This window comes from Pezoporus occidentalis, unplaced genomic scaffold, assembly GCF_034315485.1.
Source record: "Pezoporus occidentalis ecotype Australia unplaced genomic scaffold, CSIRO_AGI_Poc_V1 ctg214, whole genome shotgun sequence".
Taxonomy (NCBI): Eukaryota; Metazoa; Chordata; class Aves; order Psittaciformes; family Psittacidae; genus Pezoporus; species Pezoporus occidentalis.
Genome location: NW_026914007.1, coordinates 341548 through 360627, shown reverse-complemented (window position 1 = coordinate 360627; position 19080 = coordinate 341548). Strand labels below are relative to the sequence as shown.

Genomic DNA, 19080 nt, shown 5'->3' with positions numbered 1-19080 from the left:
GCTTCTGCATGTCAGGTTTTGATACCGGATGAAACATCCTGATTTAAGTGATCTCCAGGGACAGCAGCAGATCAGCTTTATAACTGGATTTATAATCATTAGCTAGACTTAAAAAGTACTTATTTTTCCATTTTTAAATTATTTTTTGCTATCTGGTTGATTGAGTTTTACCATAGTGAAAAACAATCTCCAATCTTTGAAAACAAAACACCATTTATATAAAAGTATGTAGTATTGATTTAATTCTGTTCCCAGTATTTCCTACTATGCTAACATATCTTCTGCACCAGCTGAAACTCAGTGATTTATTTTTATGTTGCCTTTAATGAAGGGTGGATTTCACTGAGCTTTAAATGAGTTAAAAAAAAAGCCTATGGCAGTCCTTCACTGACAAGCTAATTCAACGTTCCTGTGCATACTTCTTTTTTATTGCTGCTGATTATTTCAGTCTCAGTCTGGTCCAGGATCAACTGTTTTGCGTTTCACAAATGTAAGCTCTGTTCATGATTCTAAAATTGCCAATGTTCCCAGAAATATAAAAGTCTTAAACCACCTTTACCTGGTGGTGAAAGCATGCCATAATTTAATTCTAGCCAATACTTTCTGAGGTTTTGTTATTTTTTTTCCAGATACACCTTATTACCCTTTTAAATGATCTCACATTAAAAACTAATTGAATTGTACTGCTGCCCTACATCTTGTTTACACCAGCAAGGACACCTTCTAGGTGCTCCTCTTGCTTATCTCTGAATCACCCCCTGACCAACCCCAGATTTACTGCAACACAAGCCTTCACTGACATTTTGTTTTCATCTATAAACCACATTGTGGCCTACACTTACACACTGTGTTATACAGAGTGAGTCTCCGTGATGCTACCTGTGGCAAATACTGCCCACAGAACTGATAAACAAGTTTTCTTTTATGTTAGTTTAAAAGAGGCTTTTTACAAATAGAGGAACCACACACAGCAAAACCTCCCAGATAGAGCATCTGCTGTCTGCAAAACAAGGAGCTTTACCATAGACACAGAGCAGGGTCAGGTACAGGCAGCACACAGGATGGAGGGTGCTGTTCTAATGACAGCAAGTTGCTCTGTCTATTGAAAGCCACTGAAAGCTACTGAAGGCAGGTGTGCCTGCTTGGGAAGATGGGAAATCATGTCAGAAAGGGAAGGAAGGGGAAAGTGCCAGTGTCACTTTCTCTTAGATAGGGGGTACTAGTTACAATCTGCAATGCTGCTGCAGACATTTATTTTGCAGAGAGCATGCAGAAGGCTCCTGCAGAATCCCATACCTGTATAAGTGCTCCAGCCAAGTGTAGACAACTGTCATGTGAACAGCACAGGAGCCGTGGCTCTCCACCTAGTCACTCACAACCAGCTCCAAACCTATCCGAGGTGATGAGCACAGGCTAGGGCAGAACAACCAACTGCTTTATGCTTTGCTGCCATCCAGTATGTCTGCAGGACAGACAGCATAATCCCTGTTTGCACTGTGCTTCACCTGCCTTAATACACTTTGTGGCCTTTGTGCAGTCCTTCCCTCAACACACACACACTGCCATGCTCTCAGTTTATCAGGTGACCAGCGATTTTCCAGGTGACGAGATAAAACTGTTTGATAGTCTAAGTCTTGTCCTCGACTATCCCTGGTCATGAGAACTGAAAAGGAGCCTGAGGACCTAGGCTTCCCAGCACTGGCACCAGCTTATTGCATGGTCCTGAGCAAATAGTTATGGTGGCATGCTCTCAATCACTGCTGTCCTCCAGCCTGGCAGGGTGGCTTATTTACTTATTTCATGTACCTGCTGCAGACTGATTAGGCAGTGCTGGCAGAGTACTCTGGGGATGTAAGCAGCTGTCCAGGAGATAAACACTATTCACAAATGTTTAGAATACCACTTTTGCCTTTGTTTGCAGTGTTGTAGTATTTCTAATTCTGCTTGAAAGCACATAATATAAAGAATTTAAAAAGTAAGTGCTCACACAGGAAATTTTCACATTCTTATGAATTTTCTACAAGATGGGATGCTTTTGATTGAGACAGCCATTACAAACTATTTACTCGAGCTTCCAAATTTCAGAGTGAGTAACTCCATTTTCTTTTAAAACCATGAGAGACACCCTCATAGTTCAGACTATAGTTTTGAAATACTGCTTAACAGAATTCTGTGTTTTGAGACAAAGCTGATGTACTTACCAACAGCCTCCTGCAATAACCAAACCGCCGGCTCCCATCTTCCCCAGTCAGCATGAAAGAGAAGGTCTCACTAGAAGAAAATAAATTGCCCAGGTCTTAGTATCAGAACTACAGCATAGCTATGAGATAAATCATCTAGAAAGGGATACTGCTGTATCCAGTGAGAGGTTCTACCCACTGTGGGGTCTTCCCTCCCTCTCCCCATCATCTGGAAATACTCTGTGGACAAAATTCAATCAGCTGTAGGGCAAAAATATCTGCGTAGCTGGGGACAAACTAGCTGTCTTCTTGTAAGAAGAGATGGGAGCTGGATTTCAGTGGGATGGCAGCCTCTTTTACTGCAAAAGGAGTGCAAGAAGCAGATTTGGAGGGCACTATCTCCCTTAACTTTTAGCAAATCCTGTCTCTGGACTGTGCTTTGTTCTTAAAGGGAGAACCTTAGATTCTCCAAGATTAGAGAAAATTTCTAATCTGGAAACAACACAGATTTCCAATATCCAGCTCATTTTGTAACCCTGCCTAGGATGAGTAACGTTTGTGACAGAGAAGTAAAACAGAGCTTGAGGCTATAATTACAGCACAGGTAAAGGGATGGGTCTGTGAATTTGCACCCAGACTGATAAACATTCCTGACTGCTTTTCAAGTATTAAATGACATTACAAAAACAACTTTTTCTTTGTTCTGGAATGCCAGGGTTTATATAATTATAGCTATATATGGGAGGAATATCTTGCTTCACAAACATGGGCTCATGGAAGGGAGCAGCAGCAGAAGAGGTGAAATGCTGTGTAGGCAGGGCTGTGTGCTTCTCATACCAGTGTTGCCAAACAGTTGTCAGCCTCTCCTCCATTGTTTTCAATAACTCACTATTCAGGTGCTTCCATGTACTGAATAACACAGCCAAGCAACACAGAACAGAACATGGTAATGTTGCATGTGCCATACGTAAGCCAGTTTAAAGTTCCATACATATTCTTGGCTGCAGTAGTTCCTGCAGGTGAAAGCTAGTTCCTTGTCATCGTTGAAAGTCCCTCTAGACACACTCCGAACAGGTCTTACTTCATTCACCTGTCTCAGACCATGCATCCTAAAAACCCATCTCATACTCTAGGGCAAGGAAACTCCACCTGGAGTACTGTGTTCAGCTCTGGAGTCCTCAGCACAGGAAAGACATGGTCTTGTTGGAGAGGGACCAGAGGAGAGCCACAAAAATGAGCAGAGAGATGAAGCACTGTCCTATGAGGACAGTGTGACAGAGATGTGGCTGTTTAACTTTGAGAAGAGAAGGCTCTGGGGAGACCTTATGTGGCCTTTCAATACTTAGAGGGGGCTTCTAAAAAAGAGGGAGACAAACTTTTTTAGTAGGGCCTGTAGCAATAGGACAGGGGGTAATCGTTTTAAACTGGAAGAGAATAGATTCAGGCTAGATATTAGGAAGAAATGTTTTACAACGAGTGTGGTGAAACATTAGCACAGGTTGCCCAGAGAGGCAGTAGATGCCCTATCCCTGGCACTGTTCACGGCCAGGTAGAACAGGTGGTGTATTTTAAATACTTCCATTTATGCTTTTGGGTTTAGCACTGAGAGAAACATTCAGATCTCCTCCGCTCAACCACACAGGCATGTGAGGTGGGGAGAAAAGGAAGAAAACTAATACAGAACTTAAAAAAGATTAACTACAGCTGCTTGAGGCTGCAGTGTCCAGGACTCAAACTGCTGCTTCCTTAATTGGGCATCAGTGAGTCTGTGCCTGCTCCAGATGCACTCCATCAGCACTGCAGCAGAGGAGCACCGGAGGGTTTACCTGTTGTATTCAGAGACAGGGAGCCAGTCCTTGGCATCAGGAAAGCAGAACTGAGGGATAGCCTTGAGGCGCTCCTCCGCTTCACGCATCTGCTTGGTTGGTCTTTCAAGCTGCGGGGGAGAAAATTGAGGTTCAGTCAGTTACTGTTAGCGCCAACTTCACAGCACCTCTCAGGAGCAGGGCTATTAATAAGCTCTGAAGAGCAAGGGCCCATCAGCTAGTTCTTATTTGTGCATGGCAGAGTGAGGCACAACTCCAGGACAGGCTTGTAGATGCTAGTACAATATAGATAATCACTGCTGGGTTGGTTTTGGTGTGGTTTTTATTTGTTTGATTGTTCTTGTGTTTGGTTTTTCTTTTAAAATGGCCTAAACTCCCCTATTGCACAATGGCCACTTAAAACACAGTCCTAATTCAAATTCCTTGCTGCTGGAAGAGCACAAGAGAAATGCCACAGATCAGCAAAAGTCTTTCCATTGACTTCAGTGATTTTGGAACAAAACCTAATACAGCCAAAATGAGTTAAAAGTTGAATATTTAGAAACTGAATTTAGACGGGTCTTTAAAGCACCTACTGTCAGGCCAAACTCTCCAGCACTGGAAAAGCTAAATTTGTAAACAGGGAAAGCTTTCAGTCATCTTCTCTATACCCTTCACTTTGTAACAGGTCACTTTGGAACAATTATGAAACCTGAATGATTAACTCCTTCTAAAAATAGTTTTATATTAAATTTCCCACTTATTCACCTTATTGATCTTAGACTGAACTGTACATAAGAGTTTTTCTTTTACCTTGGGAAACTGGTACGTCACTTCTGGGAGGTAAGTGTTTTTAGTGGGCTTCTTTTTCAGCGACACTACCACAAAATACTCAAATAACTCCCGTTCCTGCCACTCAATCAGCTCCAGTTCCAGGGTTCGATAACTTGGAGCCCTCTTCAGCATTGACTGGATGTGTACTAGACGCTGGGTATGAGCTAGCATTGGGGAAAAAAAGGAGAAAAGTAGACAGATCATTACCTGGGACTGTAATGTGTATGTATAAGCCACAGCCATTCACAAAAGACTTTCAATTTGCCAGTGTATTATTCCAAGCATGTTGTCCTTTCAAAAGCAAACCTCCATACTGCAGTCTCGCTCACTAACTACATTTATAAATCAGAACACTCCCCAAGTACTGAAGTGATGCAACACTACGTCACTGAAATAATTTGCAGTTCCTAACTGTTATCCTGCCAAATGTCTGTTTTTTCCTTTCACATAAAACTAGATTGTGAGCCCTTATGTGGGTTAGGCAAATGACCTAGGGTCTCCAGGGTGACACATCTCAGGCCTGACTTAGACCTGGTTTACATTGGTGAAACACAGTTCTCTAACCTGTCCCTTCTTAGCACATCTAAGAACCACGAAGAGTATTTTCTCTCTTTCTACAGCACAGGCTTAGTCTGTACAAGCCATGGAATAATCTCCAGGGAAGGGAAAAAGTGTAAATTGCCTCCTGTGGGATTTCTTTGCTTGTTCCAGTTCAACTGAGGGGCAGTCTTAGATTCATGATTACATCCAGCCATTCAAAGATATGCCTTGATCCGGTGACTTGTCACTAGACACCTATGGCAGACTAGTCAGTATCATTACCAGTTCTGGTAGACCAGAAAGTGAAAACAGCTAAGTAAAACCTGCTTCCTGCATGTTCTTTCCCACCTCTTCACACTAGCATCTCAATGCAATGGCAAATGAATCATCAGCAGCACATGTCAATCCCTTAAGGCTATGTTCATTGACACTGCCCAGTTTGCAAAAGGCAGGCTGTCTTTTTTGGCAGGGAAATAAGATGTCACAAGCACTTGATCACAACAGTAATTAATGAGAGAAAGAAAGGGAAACCCCTTGATGACCAGCTGTCATCAATTCGTTCAACGACATCAAACATAAAAATTATTTTGATAAAGCACTTGAGTCTCGATGTGACTGCACAGCTAGGGAAGCTAAATCCCAAGAAATAACCTGCCTTGTCCTGCCTTGATGTAGCTGCACACTGCTAGCTACTGCTTCGTATTTGCACAAGATGAAATGAAGAGCTCACCCCAACCCGACACCTGAGGACTCAATGAATCTTGTCTTGCTACAAGTGACAACTGGATCTTTGACTGAGGATGCTCTAGTATCAATGCAAATATAAGGTCACACAGAAGCAGTTGGTTAGGCAGTCATCAGAATGAAGATCTTCCATTCCACAACAGTCAGGGTAAAAGCTTCCAGGTTTCCAGTGTATTCCCTCAGTAACAACAGTGAGTCCAGGCCCTGTCTATCTTCTTTCATGGGCTATGGGTGAAAGGAGCCCCTATATGTTCTGACAAAAACAGAAACAGAACTGAAAGTGTTTTTGGGCTGGCACCTGTCTACAAGAGAGCAGTTACAGGTTGGGCAGAGAAGAGATTCAGAGCAGCCCTGCGGAGAAGGACTTTGGGGTGTTGGTTGATGAGAAACTGAACATGAGCCGGCTTCAGTGTGCACTTGCAGCCCAGAAAGCCAACCGTATCCTGGGCTGCATCAAAAGGAGCGTGACCAGCAGGTCAAAGGAAGTGATCCTGCCCCTCTACTCTGCTCTCGTGAGACCTCACCTGGAGTATTGTGTGCAGTTCTGGTGTCCTCAACATAAAAAGGACACGGAACTGTTGGAACAAGTCCAGAGAAGGGCCACGAGGATGATCAGGGGACTGGAGCACCTCCCATGTGAAGACAGGCTGAGGAAGTTGGGGCTGTTCAGCCTGGAGAAGAGAAGGCTGCGTGGAGACCTCATAGCAGCCTTCCAGTATCTGAAGGGGGCCTATAGGGATGCTGGGGAGGGACTCTTCATTAGAGACTGTAGTGACAGGACAAGGGGTAACGGGTAAAAACTTAAACAGGGGAAGTTTAGATCGGATATAAGGAGGAAATTCTTTCCTGTTAGGGTGGTGAGGCACTGGAATGGGTTGCCCAGGGAAGCTGTGAATGCTCCAGCCCTGGCAGTGTTCAGGGCCAGGTTGGACGAGGCCTTGGGTGATATGATTTAGCATAAGGTGTCCCTGCCCACGGCAGGGGGGTTGGAACTAGATGATCTTAAGGTCCTTTCCAACCCTAACGATTCTATGATTCTATGACACTACAATGCTGTATATAGTTGGTTTTGGGTGGTCTTGCCACCAACAATCTGGAGCAAATGTTTTTCCCTACAACAATATTTTTCCAGCAAGTTTTCCTGCATGAATAGTAAGCAGGTGACATCTGCAGTAGATATGGTTGCCCTTATCTTATAACCACAGCTCTGCACTCTTGGGTTCTCCCCCTCGTTTACGAACAACATGATGGGGTTCTAGTAATAAAATCTGTTGTCATTGCCTTCAACTTTTTTATAGTTCTGTGTATCAAGACTTTTGAAAATGAGCAACTAATTTAGTGGCCTGGCTCAAGCAGAGTTTGTGCAGGTGCTGTGCACTGATAAAAGAATTTCTACAATTTCAAGACTGCAGAGCTATAAAAGACTATAAGAACCATTAAGTTGGATCAGACCCAGAATCTGACCTCCAACAGCAGCTAGCAGTAACCACTTAAAGCACTGTATGAGTAAGAAGAGATCATATTTATCCAATCTCATCCCTCTAAGTTTGCACCCAGTAGTCAGTCTGGAAGACATCAGCATCTGTGGAGTGGCTGACAAAGCAAAACTATCAAAGGTCCTGCTCTTCATTATATGACACAGTTGCCAGATCCTTCTTAGATCCTCACAGCTTATTTTGTCCTTGCTTTCCGCATTCATGCTCCTGTGTTGGAAACTGTGTGAGCTCTTCAGCAATGGAGTTAACATAGTTCAGGAAGGAAAATACAGAGCATCATGGAAAGGAACATGCAGTAGCAGGAGAAGATACATTGCTAAGGTGTGTGACAGTGGCTGACTAGAAGTTACTGAAAGCTGATCCCTTACCTTTAAACCTGTCATCTGAGTCACTCTCACTCTCACTGTTGTCATCTGCAGAGGAGATAGAGGGATCAGTTAATGCAAAACCAAAGCAAACACAAACTTAGTTGACTGTGGTGAAACTGGGAAGAATCATATCTCCCACTGAGCCTTGTGATCCACACATGCTCTCTCCTCAGTTTTAAATAACTTGAAATAAAACAGTTTTAATGGCTCCTTAGACTGTGTTTTCCCCAGATTAAGTTTCAATTTTGCTTGAGAATAAGAGCTTTATTGTAATGAAAATGCTAAATTCATTCTCCTTTACAGCAACTGGTTCCACTGAACCCACATCTATGCTAAGCCACTGCTGTGGTTTAAACCCTAGCCAGACAGCTTGTTCACTCACTCCCAGTGAGTGGTGCCGGGCTGAGAGCAATCGAGGTGTCCCCCCCCCGGGGCTCTCCCCTTCCCCGCTCCTGGAGGAACGGGGAGGAGGATCAAAAGAGTGCAACTCCCACAGGTTGAGACAAGAACAGTCCAGCAACCAATGTACAACACAAATCACCACCGCTACCACCACCACCAATGATAAGAGAAAATAACAAGTGAAGAGAATACAATACCACTGGCCAAGAAACGAGTCCGACCCAGAAGCCTGACCAAGCACCAACTGATACCTCCTCCAACCCTGCAGACTACCAGCCCTTTCGACTAACTCCCAGTTACATCCTGGGCATGAAGTGCTGTGGTATGGAATACCTCCTTGGTCAGTTTGGGTCAGGTGTCCTGTCTCTGCTTCCTCCTGGCTTCCCCTCCTCCCTGGCAGAGCATGACGCTCACAAAGTCCTTGGCCAAACCAAAACATCATTGTTATCAGCTCTGTTCCCAGGCCGAAAGTCACTGGGACCAGCTACCAAGCACTGGGACCAGCTACCAAGCACTGGGACCAGCTACCAAGCACTGCACCAGCTACCAAGAAGGAGAAAAACGACTACTACTGCTGAACCCAGGACAGCCACAAAGATGAATGTGCCATTTGGAAAATGGATTTTAACCCTTCCACTTCTTTTTCAGACTTGTAATTATTTTGAGTAAGAGCTATTCAGTGTTTCAGAAGTTGAAGTAAGCCCTATGAGCTTTGTCTGCTGGGTAACATTTTCAATCACCAGAATTCACCTAATTGAGCAAGAATAACATGCAAAAGTATCCTTATAACAAGATGTATTTCTGGGGTGAACTCCCATTGAAGCTCTATTGTGCTCCTACTACAAACATGGGTTTTGCAAAAGCAGTCTGAAGCACAGTGTGAGTTACTTTCACATGCCAGGAAAAAGCATGAATGAATTACAAGATCAAAACTATGAATTTTGGACAAAACTTACAGATGCAAATTACTCAAAACGTAAACGAAAGCAGCTGACTATTCTAGCTGATTATGGGATTAACAGGATAGACAATGCTGAGAATCTCACTTATTTTTAGTTCATCTCCATTTTCTCCTCCTGCAGACTGAAAGTTATCAGTGTTTGCAGAGGAAAGTTCTAAATGAAGTAGACCCCAGGGTAGATGTGGATGAAAGAAGGGAATCAGTTAATCCTGTAACATTCAAGTGGATTCAGTGAACCACAATGCTTGTGTCATACCTCGTAGGGATGCTGTCTCAATATTGGACATAGAAAGTTTTTTCAGTCGTTTTTTCCCTCTTTTTGCACTGTAGATGGAATTGATCCTTTGGACAAGCTGCAAAATAAGAAGATGAGGAATCAGTAAGACCAAACACTTTTAAGGAAACTTTTAATTTATCTATCCAAACAAAGAAGTTGACCATAAATGACAGGGCAGCTGAACCCCCAAAGCCTTTACTATTTCAAAATCATAGAATAGTTAGGGTTGGAAAGGACCTTAAGATCATCAAGTTCCAACCTCCCTGCCATGGGCAGGGACACCTCACACTAAACCATGCCACCCAAGGCTCTGTCCAGCCTGGCCTTGAACACCACCAGGGCTGGAGCATTCACAACTTCCATGGGCAACCCCTTCCAGTGCCTCAGCACCCTTACAGTAAAGAATTTCTTCCTTGTATCCAATCTAAACTTCCCCTGCTAAAGTTTGAGCCTGTTACCACTTTTCCTACCACTACAGTCCCTAAGGAAGAGTTCATCCCCAGCATCCCTATAGGCCCCCTTCAGACACTGGAAGGCTGCTATGAGGTCTCCACGCAGCCTTCTCTTCTCCAGGCTGAACAGCCCCAACTTTCTCAGCCTGTCTTCATATGGGAGGTGCTCCAGTCCCCTGATCATCCTCGTGGCCCTTCTCTGGACTTGTTCCAACAGTTCCATGTCCTTTTTATGTTGAGGACACCAGAACTGCACACAATACTCCAGGTGAGGTCTCACGAGAGCAGAGTAGAGGGGCAGGATCACCTCCTTCTACCTGCTGGTCACACTCCTTTTGATGCAGCCCAGGATATGGCTGGCTTTCTGGGCTGCAAGTGCACACTGACAGCTCAAAATGCATTTAACTCCCTCATTTTGAATCCCATTTGTTTGAATCACTTATTTTGAAGCTCACTCCTTTACCTATGGCTATATTTTAAAAATTATTAAGTAAGTCAGAAACATAAATCCCGTTTTTAAAAACCTTGTTGACAACTTCAATAAAAGCACAATAAGTCTGGGGACTCAAAAGCAGCTGTCATCCTCTATCACCTCTTTCTCTATGCCACTGTTTCTGTCTTCACTTCCATTGTCTAAGTAACAGTGATCCATTAGTCATATCCAACTTTACCAAACTCTTATGAACTTTAAGGTCATATTTCATTTTGAATGTGTAAGAGTAACATGTGTTAACACCTCTCTGAACTGAGATTTTAGAGTGTTCAAATGAGCACAGAAGGAGAAAGCTGTAACTTTTTAAAGCCTTTTCAGGCACAGAGTGAACGAGCATCTTTGAGTCTATGTAATATCAGCTGAGGATCTGGCATTTAGGGACTTACCCTCTCTCCCCTTTCCAACTCATGCTGTACTTGCCTTACATCAGAGGTGCTTTATCTACCATCTCCAACCTTATCCTTATTCATGAAAGTATTCTGAAGTTAGCTGCTAGTGCCACTTTTAGCTGGCTTGTATCAGCACTAGCCAGAATTTTAACTCCTGGTAATCATCTTTATGACTTCCTTCAGGAGGGCTACTGCAGATAATGACCGTCTATCCTGAGATGATGAAAAATATTAATGAGATAACTTCTGTTTAGTGCCTTCAACAAGAGGTTGGGATTACTAAGAATTTGTAATTGAACAGAGTATTACAACTTCCGAAGAGTCATAAATATGTAGCAATTAATCTTAATGTTTTATGAGTCATGAATAGTATATTTCATTGCATAGCAGCTTTACTCATAGAACTGTAATATATTTTACAAAAGCTGTTTTACCTCAGCTTGCAGAGAGAAATAAACTCAGTGAAACTTGATTTGCTGAGGACACATTAGCAAGTCAGTAACAGAGCAGAGACTGGAACAAAAACTCATTCAACCCCTCCAACAGAGGAAGAGAGTCTGGCCCAGAACAGGCAGTGTGAAGTGTTGAAGTCCTTTCTGGTTCTTCTTTCTTGAAGTAGGATTAGGAAATTTACCTCTACATGCTGACTGAGACATGTGCATCCTACCAGCAATGCTCAGCTGGAACTTCCCTGCTTGCAGCCATGTGCCTGGCCCACTGGGAACCTGCACAGTATCATGGCAGAGCCAGCAGAATGAAACCTGGCCCAGCTCCAGCACATGCCCCGGCCCAGAAACTGCTGCACATAAGCACTAAACAAGGCATAGGGAACTAGAAGTGAGGGACCTTGCTGGGATTGTCTGCAGGAGATACTTCAACGAGGGTAAAATACAGAAAGCCCAGATGTTTAAAGCATTTGGATATTGCTTCAGAAAGCATCAATGGTGTGGTACAGAACAGGAGTTTCTCAGGTTCAAGTTTTTCTCTCTAATAAGTATACGTTATAGTTGCTTGATTGAGAAAGAAAAAGCTATTCTTCAGTAATGTGTGATTCTAGGAGGTACAGTGGTCAAAGCCAGAGATTATTATTTATGATAATTATGATAATTATAACAATTAATTATGAGATAATTAATGATAATTAATTATGAGATTTATGATAAAACTATTAACACCCATATGCGGAAAGCATGATTTCATATAAGGAGAATGTGTATCACTTAAATTTGAATAAATAAATAAATAGAGATTGGCTACAAAACTAACATCAAAACTGTCCAAGTTCTACTCAAAACCAAGCTAATCTGCAAGTTATTCAGTAGAATCCTTCACAGATGTTTGCTTATTTGTGCAGTAGTATATTCCAAGAAAGTAAAAATACAGTAAATACTAAGGAAGTAGGATTAATTTCCTCCTTAGGCAGAATTTCAGACAAGAGCATAAAAATCTCCCTCTACTCACAGTACTCACAGTCATGTACTTTAAAATATGCTCTCTAATAAGAATAGGAAAGAGCTGAATATATGATAAAAATTAACTTTACTCACAAGCCAAAAATAAATATATTGCCAGTTCTCTCTGTTGCTATTGTACCAGAAGAGGTTTCTTGGTTTCTTTTGCTGTTGTCTGGTGGCTTGGGATTTTTTCACATCCCATTTTGAATTGGAAAACTCCTTGAAAAATGGAAAATTAATTTTTGCTTCAAATCTATCAAGACAACAGGGTTATTGAGATAGGGTGGTGTCCTGGGTTCAGCAGTAGCAGTCATTTTTCTCCTTCTTGGTAGCTGGTGCAGTGCTGTGTTTTGACTTTGAGCCTGGGAACAGAGCTGATAACAAGGATGTTTTGGTTTGGCCAAGGACTTTGTGAGCCTCATGCTCTGGCCAGGGAGGAGGAAAAGCCGGGAGGAAGCAGAGACAGGACACCTGACCCAAACTGACCAAAGAGGTATTCCATACCACAGCATGTCATGCCCAGGATGTAACTGGGAGTTAGCCGGAAGGGCTGGGAGACTGCAGGGTTGGAGGAGGTATCAGTCAGAGCTTGGTCGGGCTGGGGGGGGGGGGCGAGTTATCGGTTGGCTGGTGGTGAGATGATGTATTCTCTTCCCTTGTTATTTCCTTTATCATTATTACTATTGGTAGTAGCAGTAGTGATTTGTGTTATACCTTAGTTACTAAACTGTTCTTATCTCAACCCATGGGAGTTGCATTCTTTTCAATTCTCCTCTCTGTTCCTCCGGGAGTAGGGGGAGGGCAAGAAGAGGGGGGAGTGAGTGAACAAGCTGTCTGGCTGGGTTTAAACCACCACAGGTGGCTTGTGAGTAAATGAAGGAGAACATACTAGGCCAATAGTTGTTATTTTCCTGAGACCAGTAAAGAAATGATGGGGGTAAAAAAATAACTTCAGATTCTGCTGCATGTTATAAATAATAATTGCTTGGCCATCACCCATTCAAAATCATAGTTAGGTACACAACAATGCACTTGTCCACAGAGCTTAAAGTGAAGTCTGGAAAACAGAATTGGCTTAAAATCAACTCTGCACAAGGATGGCAATGAGATGTTTGCTACTTTTGGATCAGGGCAGTTACCCACTTCTAGAGAAGGGATTTTCACAATATGACTACATGTGAAAAAGGAGTTTGTCTTGTGTCCTGAGAGTGACTGTTTCTGTTTTGATCTCAATTTTCCCTTAGGATTCAAAAAAAACTTTCAGCAATTGCTAAAGGCTAGATAGTACAAGCTTCTGCAGACAGGTGACTTATCCTCAGGGTAACCCTGATCACACTGCCAGTACCTTTGGGATCCTCCTGGCCCGCCGTGTAGACAGCAGCTCACTTGTGGTACTCAGGCTATCTTCGTTGATGCTGGAAGGGGAGGAGGGAATGCCAAGCTGAGCCAGCAGAAGCATGTCATCGTGGCTGTGCCGCTTGGGCAGCCGTGGCAAGCGGTGGCTCTTCCTTTCTGACCAGTTGCTGATGCGCAGAGACTGGCTGCTGGGCTTCGAAGGCAGCTACAGGAACAAGAACAGGTTGAGTTCTTCCCCTCCTCAGCAACACTTAGTGCAGAAGCAGGTCTTTGTGAGCAGTGGTGACTACACAAGGACATCATGCCAGGTGAGACACTCCTCTGCGGGTTATGTGCAAAGTGAGTTTTTAAGGTCAAAATGAAGGGGCAGGGGTCAATAACTAACACTTCAAATTTCAAAGAAAACAATAGTACTGTTGGCTTTGGTGCATTTCCATGTTCCCACATCACATTAACTTTATGAGCATTCAAACCTAATTTAAAGGCTTGGCTGACATCAGAACACTGACCTGATCCATCTCTTTCACTTACCGTAATGAAAATCAAGAGCAACTACATAGAAGCTGCTATTTTTTTCTTAGAGAAAAGATAGAAAATCAAGCTTATTCTATATCTATGATGTTAAGTAGTTTCAAGATCTGCCAATGTACAGAGGTATGGTTACCCAGTCCTGCATTTCCAAAGAATTCCATTTAAAATACAAAACTTATTGCAGGTGGAAAGGGAAAAATCTCACTGACAGGATTAAGCACCAAATAACAGCTATCTTTTAAAAACTGGGGTTCTTTTGGAGCAGCCATTTGAGCAGCTCTGCCCAGCTCTTTGGAAGGTTAATCAGCTGGCTGGCAAGGCCAGGTCTCCTCCTGAGAGCAAACACTGTAAGCAGCTTAACCAGCATGTCTAGGAAAAAAGTACCAGTGTATTAAACAGCTGTCAACTGGCATTTACTAATATTCTATTAGCAGTATTGTAAGCTAAAAACCTGCAGTAAGAAATGACCCATTTGTTTTACTTGGAGAGCTTAACTGTTACAGCACCATACTATCTGGGATTAAGCATAGGTGTTTCTGTAGGTGTGGAGTTTGCGTCACACGTATGTCACCAATAAAACATTATTTTTATACCTGATGACTTCAAAATCTGATGAATGGGAGAGAAGAAGACATAGTGGGATTCAAAATGACCACAAGCCAGTGTTTCAGAGGCCTCTGCTTAACACAGGTAAGCATGCCAGGAAAATCTGCAGCAGTCTATACTTTAATGAAAGGAATTCTTTTTGGAGATAATTGTTGAAACACTGCTGACCTTCTGATCTCTTCCATCTTGTTTACCATCATCCATGACTGAAAAGTAAGGTTGCTAATCCAGCTATGTTGCTATGATGGAAAACTGGGTGATAAATCATTGCCAAAGCCTCTATCCTTCAGGAAATTGAGACTTTTCTATTTCTGGTCATTGGAGAATTACCCAGGTCCATAGCTGACCTGCTCTTAGTGTCTCTTGCCTTTAAATATCAGCACAGTGACAGCACAACTATGGCAGGACAGACTCCTGGCAGGAAACTCCTGGCAGCATTTAAAAAAGAAGATACCAGAATAAAGATAGCCCTGTTGCAAAGATACCAGAGAGGGCTTATTTACTGAGCAACTTTACAGAATTCATTTTAATCTGTGCATTCTTTGGTCACCCTGTGTAAAACAGAAAACAGGGAACAGTATCTTACTATAGACCTGTATGGTTCCTACCCTAATTGTAAACCCTGATGGATCCTCTAGATGCTACACAATTCTTGTTGAATTCCTGCTGAAAATAATTGTTACTCATAGAATGCTTCTTATTACAAGTTATCTTCATGGCTGCGGTTTCTGTTTCTCCTTACTCTGCCCAATTACTACTTTTCACTTGTCCCCTTTTCAGCAGCTTTGCTCAAACCACTCCTGTTTTATAAACGATGTGCTAGGTGCATACTAAGAACCTTGGTGAGACATCTTTTGTCTCTTGGACTGTGATGCACACATACACACAAAAAAAGTGAAAGAAAATATAATCAGTTTTGTTCTAGGTCTCTTTACAAGACAAAACTGTAAGTTATTGTGACCTTTTTGCTCAAGTGCAAAGTTTCTATTGATTCAATGGAAAACAAAGTTTTTTTTAAAAGGCGTTTTGAACCTCAAAATTAAGTATGTGATGAAATTTATATTTTTCCTTACAAACACAATGATCCCATAAACAACAAAGCAACCTGGCATTGCACAGCTTTCACAAAAAACAGACTGCTTTGGAAAATTCACCACCAAATGGAAAGCCTGCAGAGTTCCAGGTCTTTTACTTTATGCTGTAAACACAACTTATACAGCCTTGTTAAATGCAGACACTCAGGTTTTTCTGATTATTTTATTATTCATTTACTGGGGCGGGGGGGGGGGAATACTTGGCCTTCACCATTTTACAATAAAACATGCCACGCTATGCACTTCACATAAGCAAAGTCACAATAGGCCACATGTAACAATACATGGGCAAGATTAAACAGCTGACTTTTCCCTTCCTAAAGCCAGGCAGCTTTTTATAACTAAAAGCCCAGCAGCAAGTGCAGAGGCAATTCACAAACTGATGCAGCCATACAGATAACTTAGGGCCAGATTCAGCTCACAACCAACCGGTGGAAGGATTCTGCTGAAACTCATCAGGCTGTAGCCCAGCACAAAGAGCCATCAGCTTCAGCAGCACGGTGCTGAGAAGCTGAGCCACAGCTGCCAAGAGCATTCCCAGCAACAATTTATGCATTTGATTGTACTCCTTTTCCAGATACCCTTTCCCGTTTGATACAACTGCTCTTTCTCTTATGCCATGATTGATTTTCTCAATAAAGTTTCAAACAAGCTTCAAGCCCAGAAAGTCTGGCATTACCTGGGGAGGTGATGTGTATTTCCTGTCCTGCGGCGTCCACATCCTGTGCAAAGAATCTAGGGAATTCTCGGAGAGCTGATGAGGTTTTCGGCCCGCATGACGGCCTTTCAGCTCCACATCTTCATATGGGTTTTCCTTGGGTGACTCGCCTGCACATTTTGGGTTTTTTTTTAAGAAAAAAAACAGACAGGAATGTAGAGTTAAAAAAAATCATGTGAACCAAGTGAAAGGCTTTTAGAAAAGCTCCTCAGCTTTCAGCATGACTCATCCCTCTAGCTGCAGCTGGAAGTATTTGGAGGAGAACTTGGCTATGAGGTCGACAAGTTTCTTTGGGTTTTTTTTACTGTTTTTTTTTTAATAAGATGCAAAGATTTCACAAGATGTGCTTCTGAGCATCTGCAGCTGTGGAAAATTTATTGATATATAAAAGTTAAGGCACATAACTACTTTAAAGTCTATCAGTAGATTTTATAAATCTATAGCAGCCACTCACAGGGTGAAATGAATACCAATAAATAACTGTTCTCAACATATCACTCTTAAACACAATAAGACAACTTTTATTTGATGCTACCTTCATCTTTCTCTTCCCCTGAGAGAAGGCAGAGAAAGAACAAACACTTCAGCTCAGCAGTGCCAAGAGAGAAGATTGGAAATGTAAAAGATGAGGGAAGATTTCTGCCCAACCATACTGCATCCTCAGTGTCCTTTAAAACAGATCATGCCTTCTAATTAAGCAGCTCTTCATTTCAGTTTATATTAAATTAATATCTCCCAGAAGGAAACTCATCCTGCCAGTAATATAGAGAGGCTTGAAAGGTTTATCACTAAATATGACATAAATGAAAAATACATCAACAAGCAGACTGCAAAATTTGAATTTATAACATCTGAAAAACAGGACCAAAATTTATTGTCCAGATTTAAATGTGATCCAATACACTTCAGCAGCATAGGAACTAGTGGAATAAGTCACCATCTTCTCGAAACTCCTGACCTCTCTAAACCTTTCACTGAACAAAGAAGCATGAAGATGAATAAGTGCCATCAGTGAAATAAACAATTTGTATCCATTTCTTCAGCCAGTTCATAAGCAGCAACTGGTTTAGAACTTCAGGTCATTTGAACACAGGGTCCTTCCAGTTTTCCAACCATCTTACACAGAAAATCATCGCCCCAAAAGTGATCTAGTCCAATATGAAATCTGAATTTGCAGAAACTTGAAACATGCAGGAAGTTCAAAGCTTTTGAACCAATTTGATTTTGGTTTTATATCTAAAGATGACTCTAAAGCTCATGCATTTAGTACAGAATATATTGCAATAAAAGCTATTAAATGTAAGAAATTCAGGTTTTACCTCATACTGGATCAATTAAGAACTGAGGACAGAAAGCTATAGCATAGATCATTATTCACACTGTTAGGGAAAATACCTCTTTTACAGAGGTGACAGTTGAGGAATAGGTGTTTTCAATAAGAGCAAATGAATTAGGCAATACCTAGTTCACTTCATTACCAGTTTTCTTTTGTTCTAGACAGAAAATTACATTTCCTTATGTACAAAAGAAAACAAAAGCAGTTTGGGCTTTGTACTGTATTGTTAAGCCTGGAAGCACGAGGCTGCTTGATTCATCAGTTGTAGCCATAGGAGGTTTCGCTTAGCAAGTTCACATATTAACAACCAAAAATACAGTTTCTCTTTGGTAGCACATCATACTAAGATTTCTAGTCATATATATGCACAACAGTGAACGTTTCAGCTTTGTTTTAATTAGAAGCCTGAATAGCTGTTGCTGTTCTTGAAGAATGTTTAAACTGGCAATCACAGCTTATTATTTCATGCAGAGGGAATCTGATTCTAGAGGCTACTCTATCATCATAGTCAGTCCACATGCCACATAGGAAGAATTCATTCAGGGTACTTTGAAGACAGACCTTTTGATGAATGCAATAAACAGGGTAAACCTTAAGCAACAAATACTCCTAAAAAACTTAAGGCTACAAATGTAGATTGATTCCTTCTGTAGGAAGAAAAATAAATAGATATTACACACTAATTCTGTTACTTGTAAATGCTAAAGCTCCAGATATGACAATAACAACAATAGTAAACAGTCAGCTTTGCAAAATGCTTACTCACAACTAATTGGGCTGTACTAGCACAATAAAATTTCTTTAAGCCCAAGTCAACTATGGGTCAAGCAAGCATTTTAGAATGGCTTAACAGATTTCAAAGTACCCAGCTACATGAGACAGTGCTCAAACATATGCTTCCTTGTGAAAACATATGTTATTACATTAGTCTGCAGAATGTCCAAACTCCTGAGAAGAAACAGCCCATCCACCAAAAAAAAACCTTTTTTCTTTTAAGTGTAAAAAGTTTAAAAGTTTTAGGGTGATTCTCTTTCCAAGTCACAA

General features: G+C 41.8%; 1 protein-coding gene across 5 annotated transcripts in view; it reads right to left on the bottom strand.

Annotated features, from left to right (window-relative positions):
• DENND2B (DENN domain containing 2B) overlaps positions 1-19080 on the bottom strand; it is a 178947-nt gene that overhangs the window by 38925 nt on the left and 120942 nt on the right. For all 5 annotated transcript variants that reach the window (XM_062619830.1, XM_062619833.1, XM_062619832.1 and 2 more), the window contains 7 exons: positions 16662-16810; positions 13741-13956; positions 9587-9683; positions 7968-8012; positions 4799-4983; positions 4007-4116; positions 2202-2271 (listed from right to left, as the gene is read on the bottom strand). In XM_062619830.1, coding sequence (XP_062475814.1) covers positions 2202-2271; positions 4007-4116; positions 4799-4983; positions 7968-8012; positions 9587-9683; positions 13741-13956; positions 16662-16810 — 872 coding nt within the window. The remainder of the gene's footprint in view (positions 1-2201; positions 2272-4006; positions 4117-4798; positions 4984-7967; positions 8013-9586; positions 9684-13740; positions 13957-16661; positions 16811-19080) is intronic.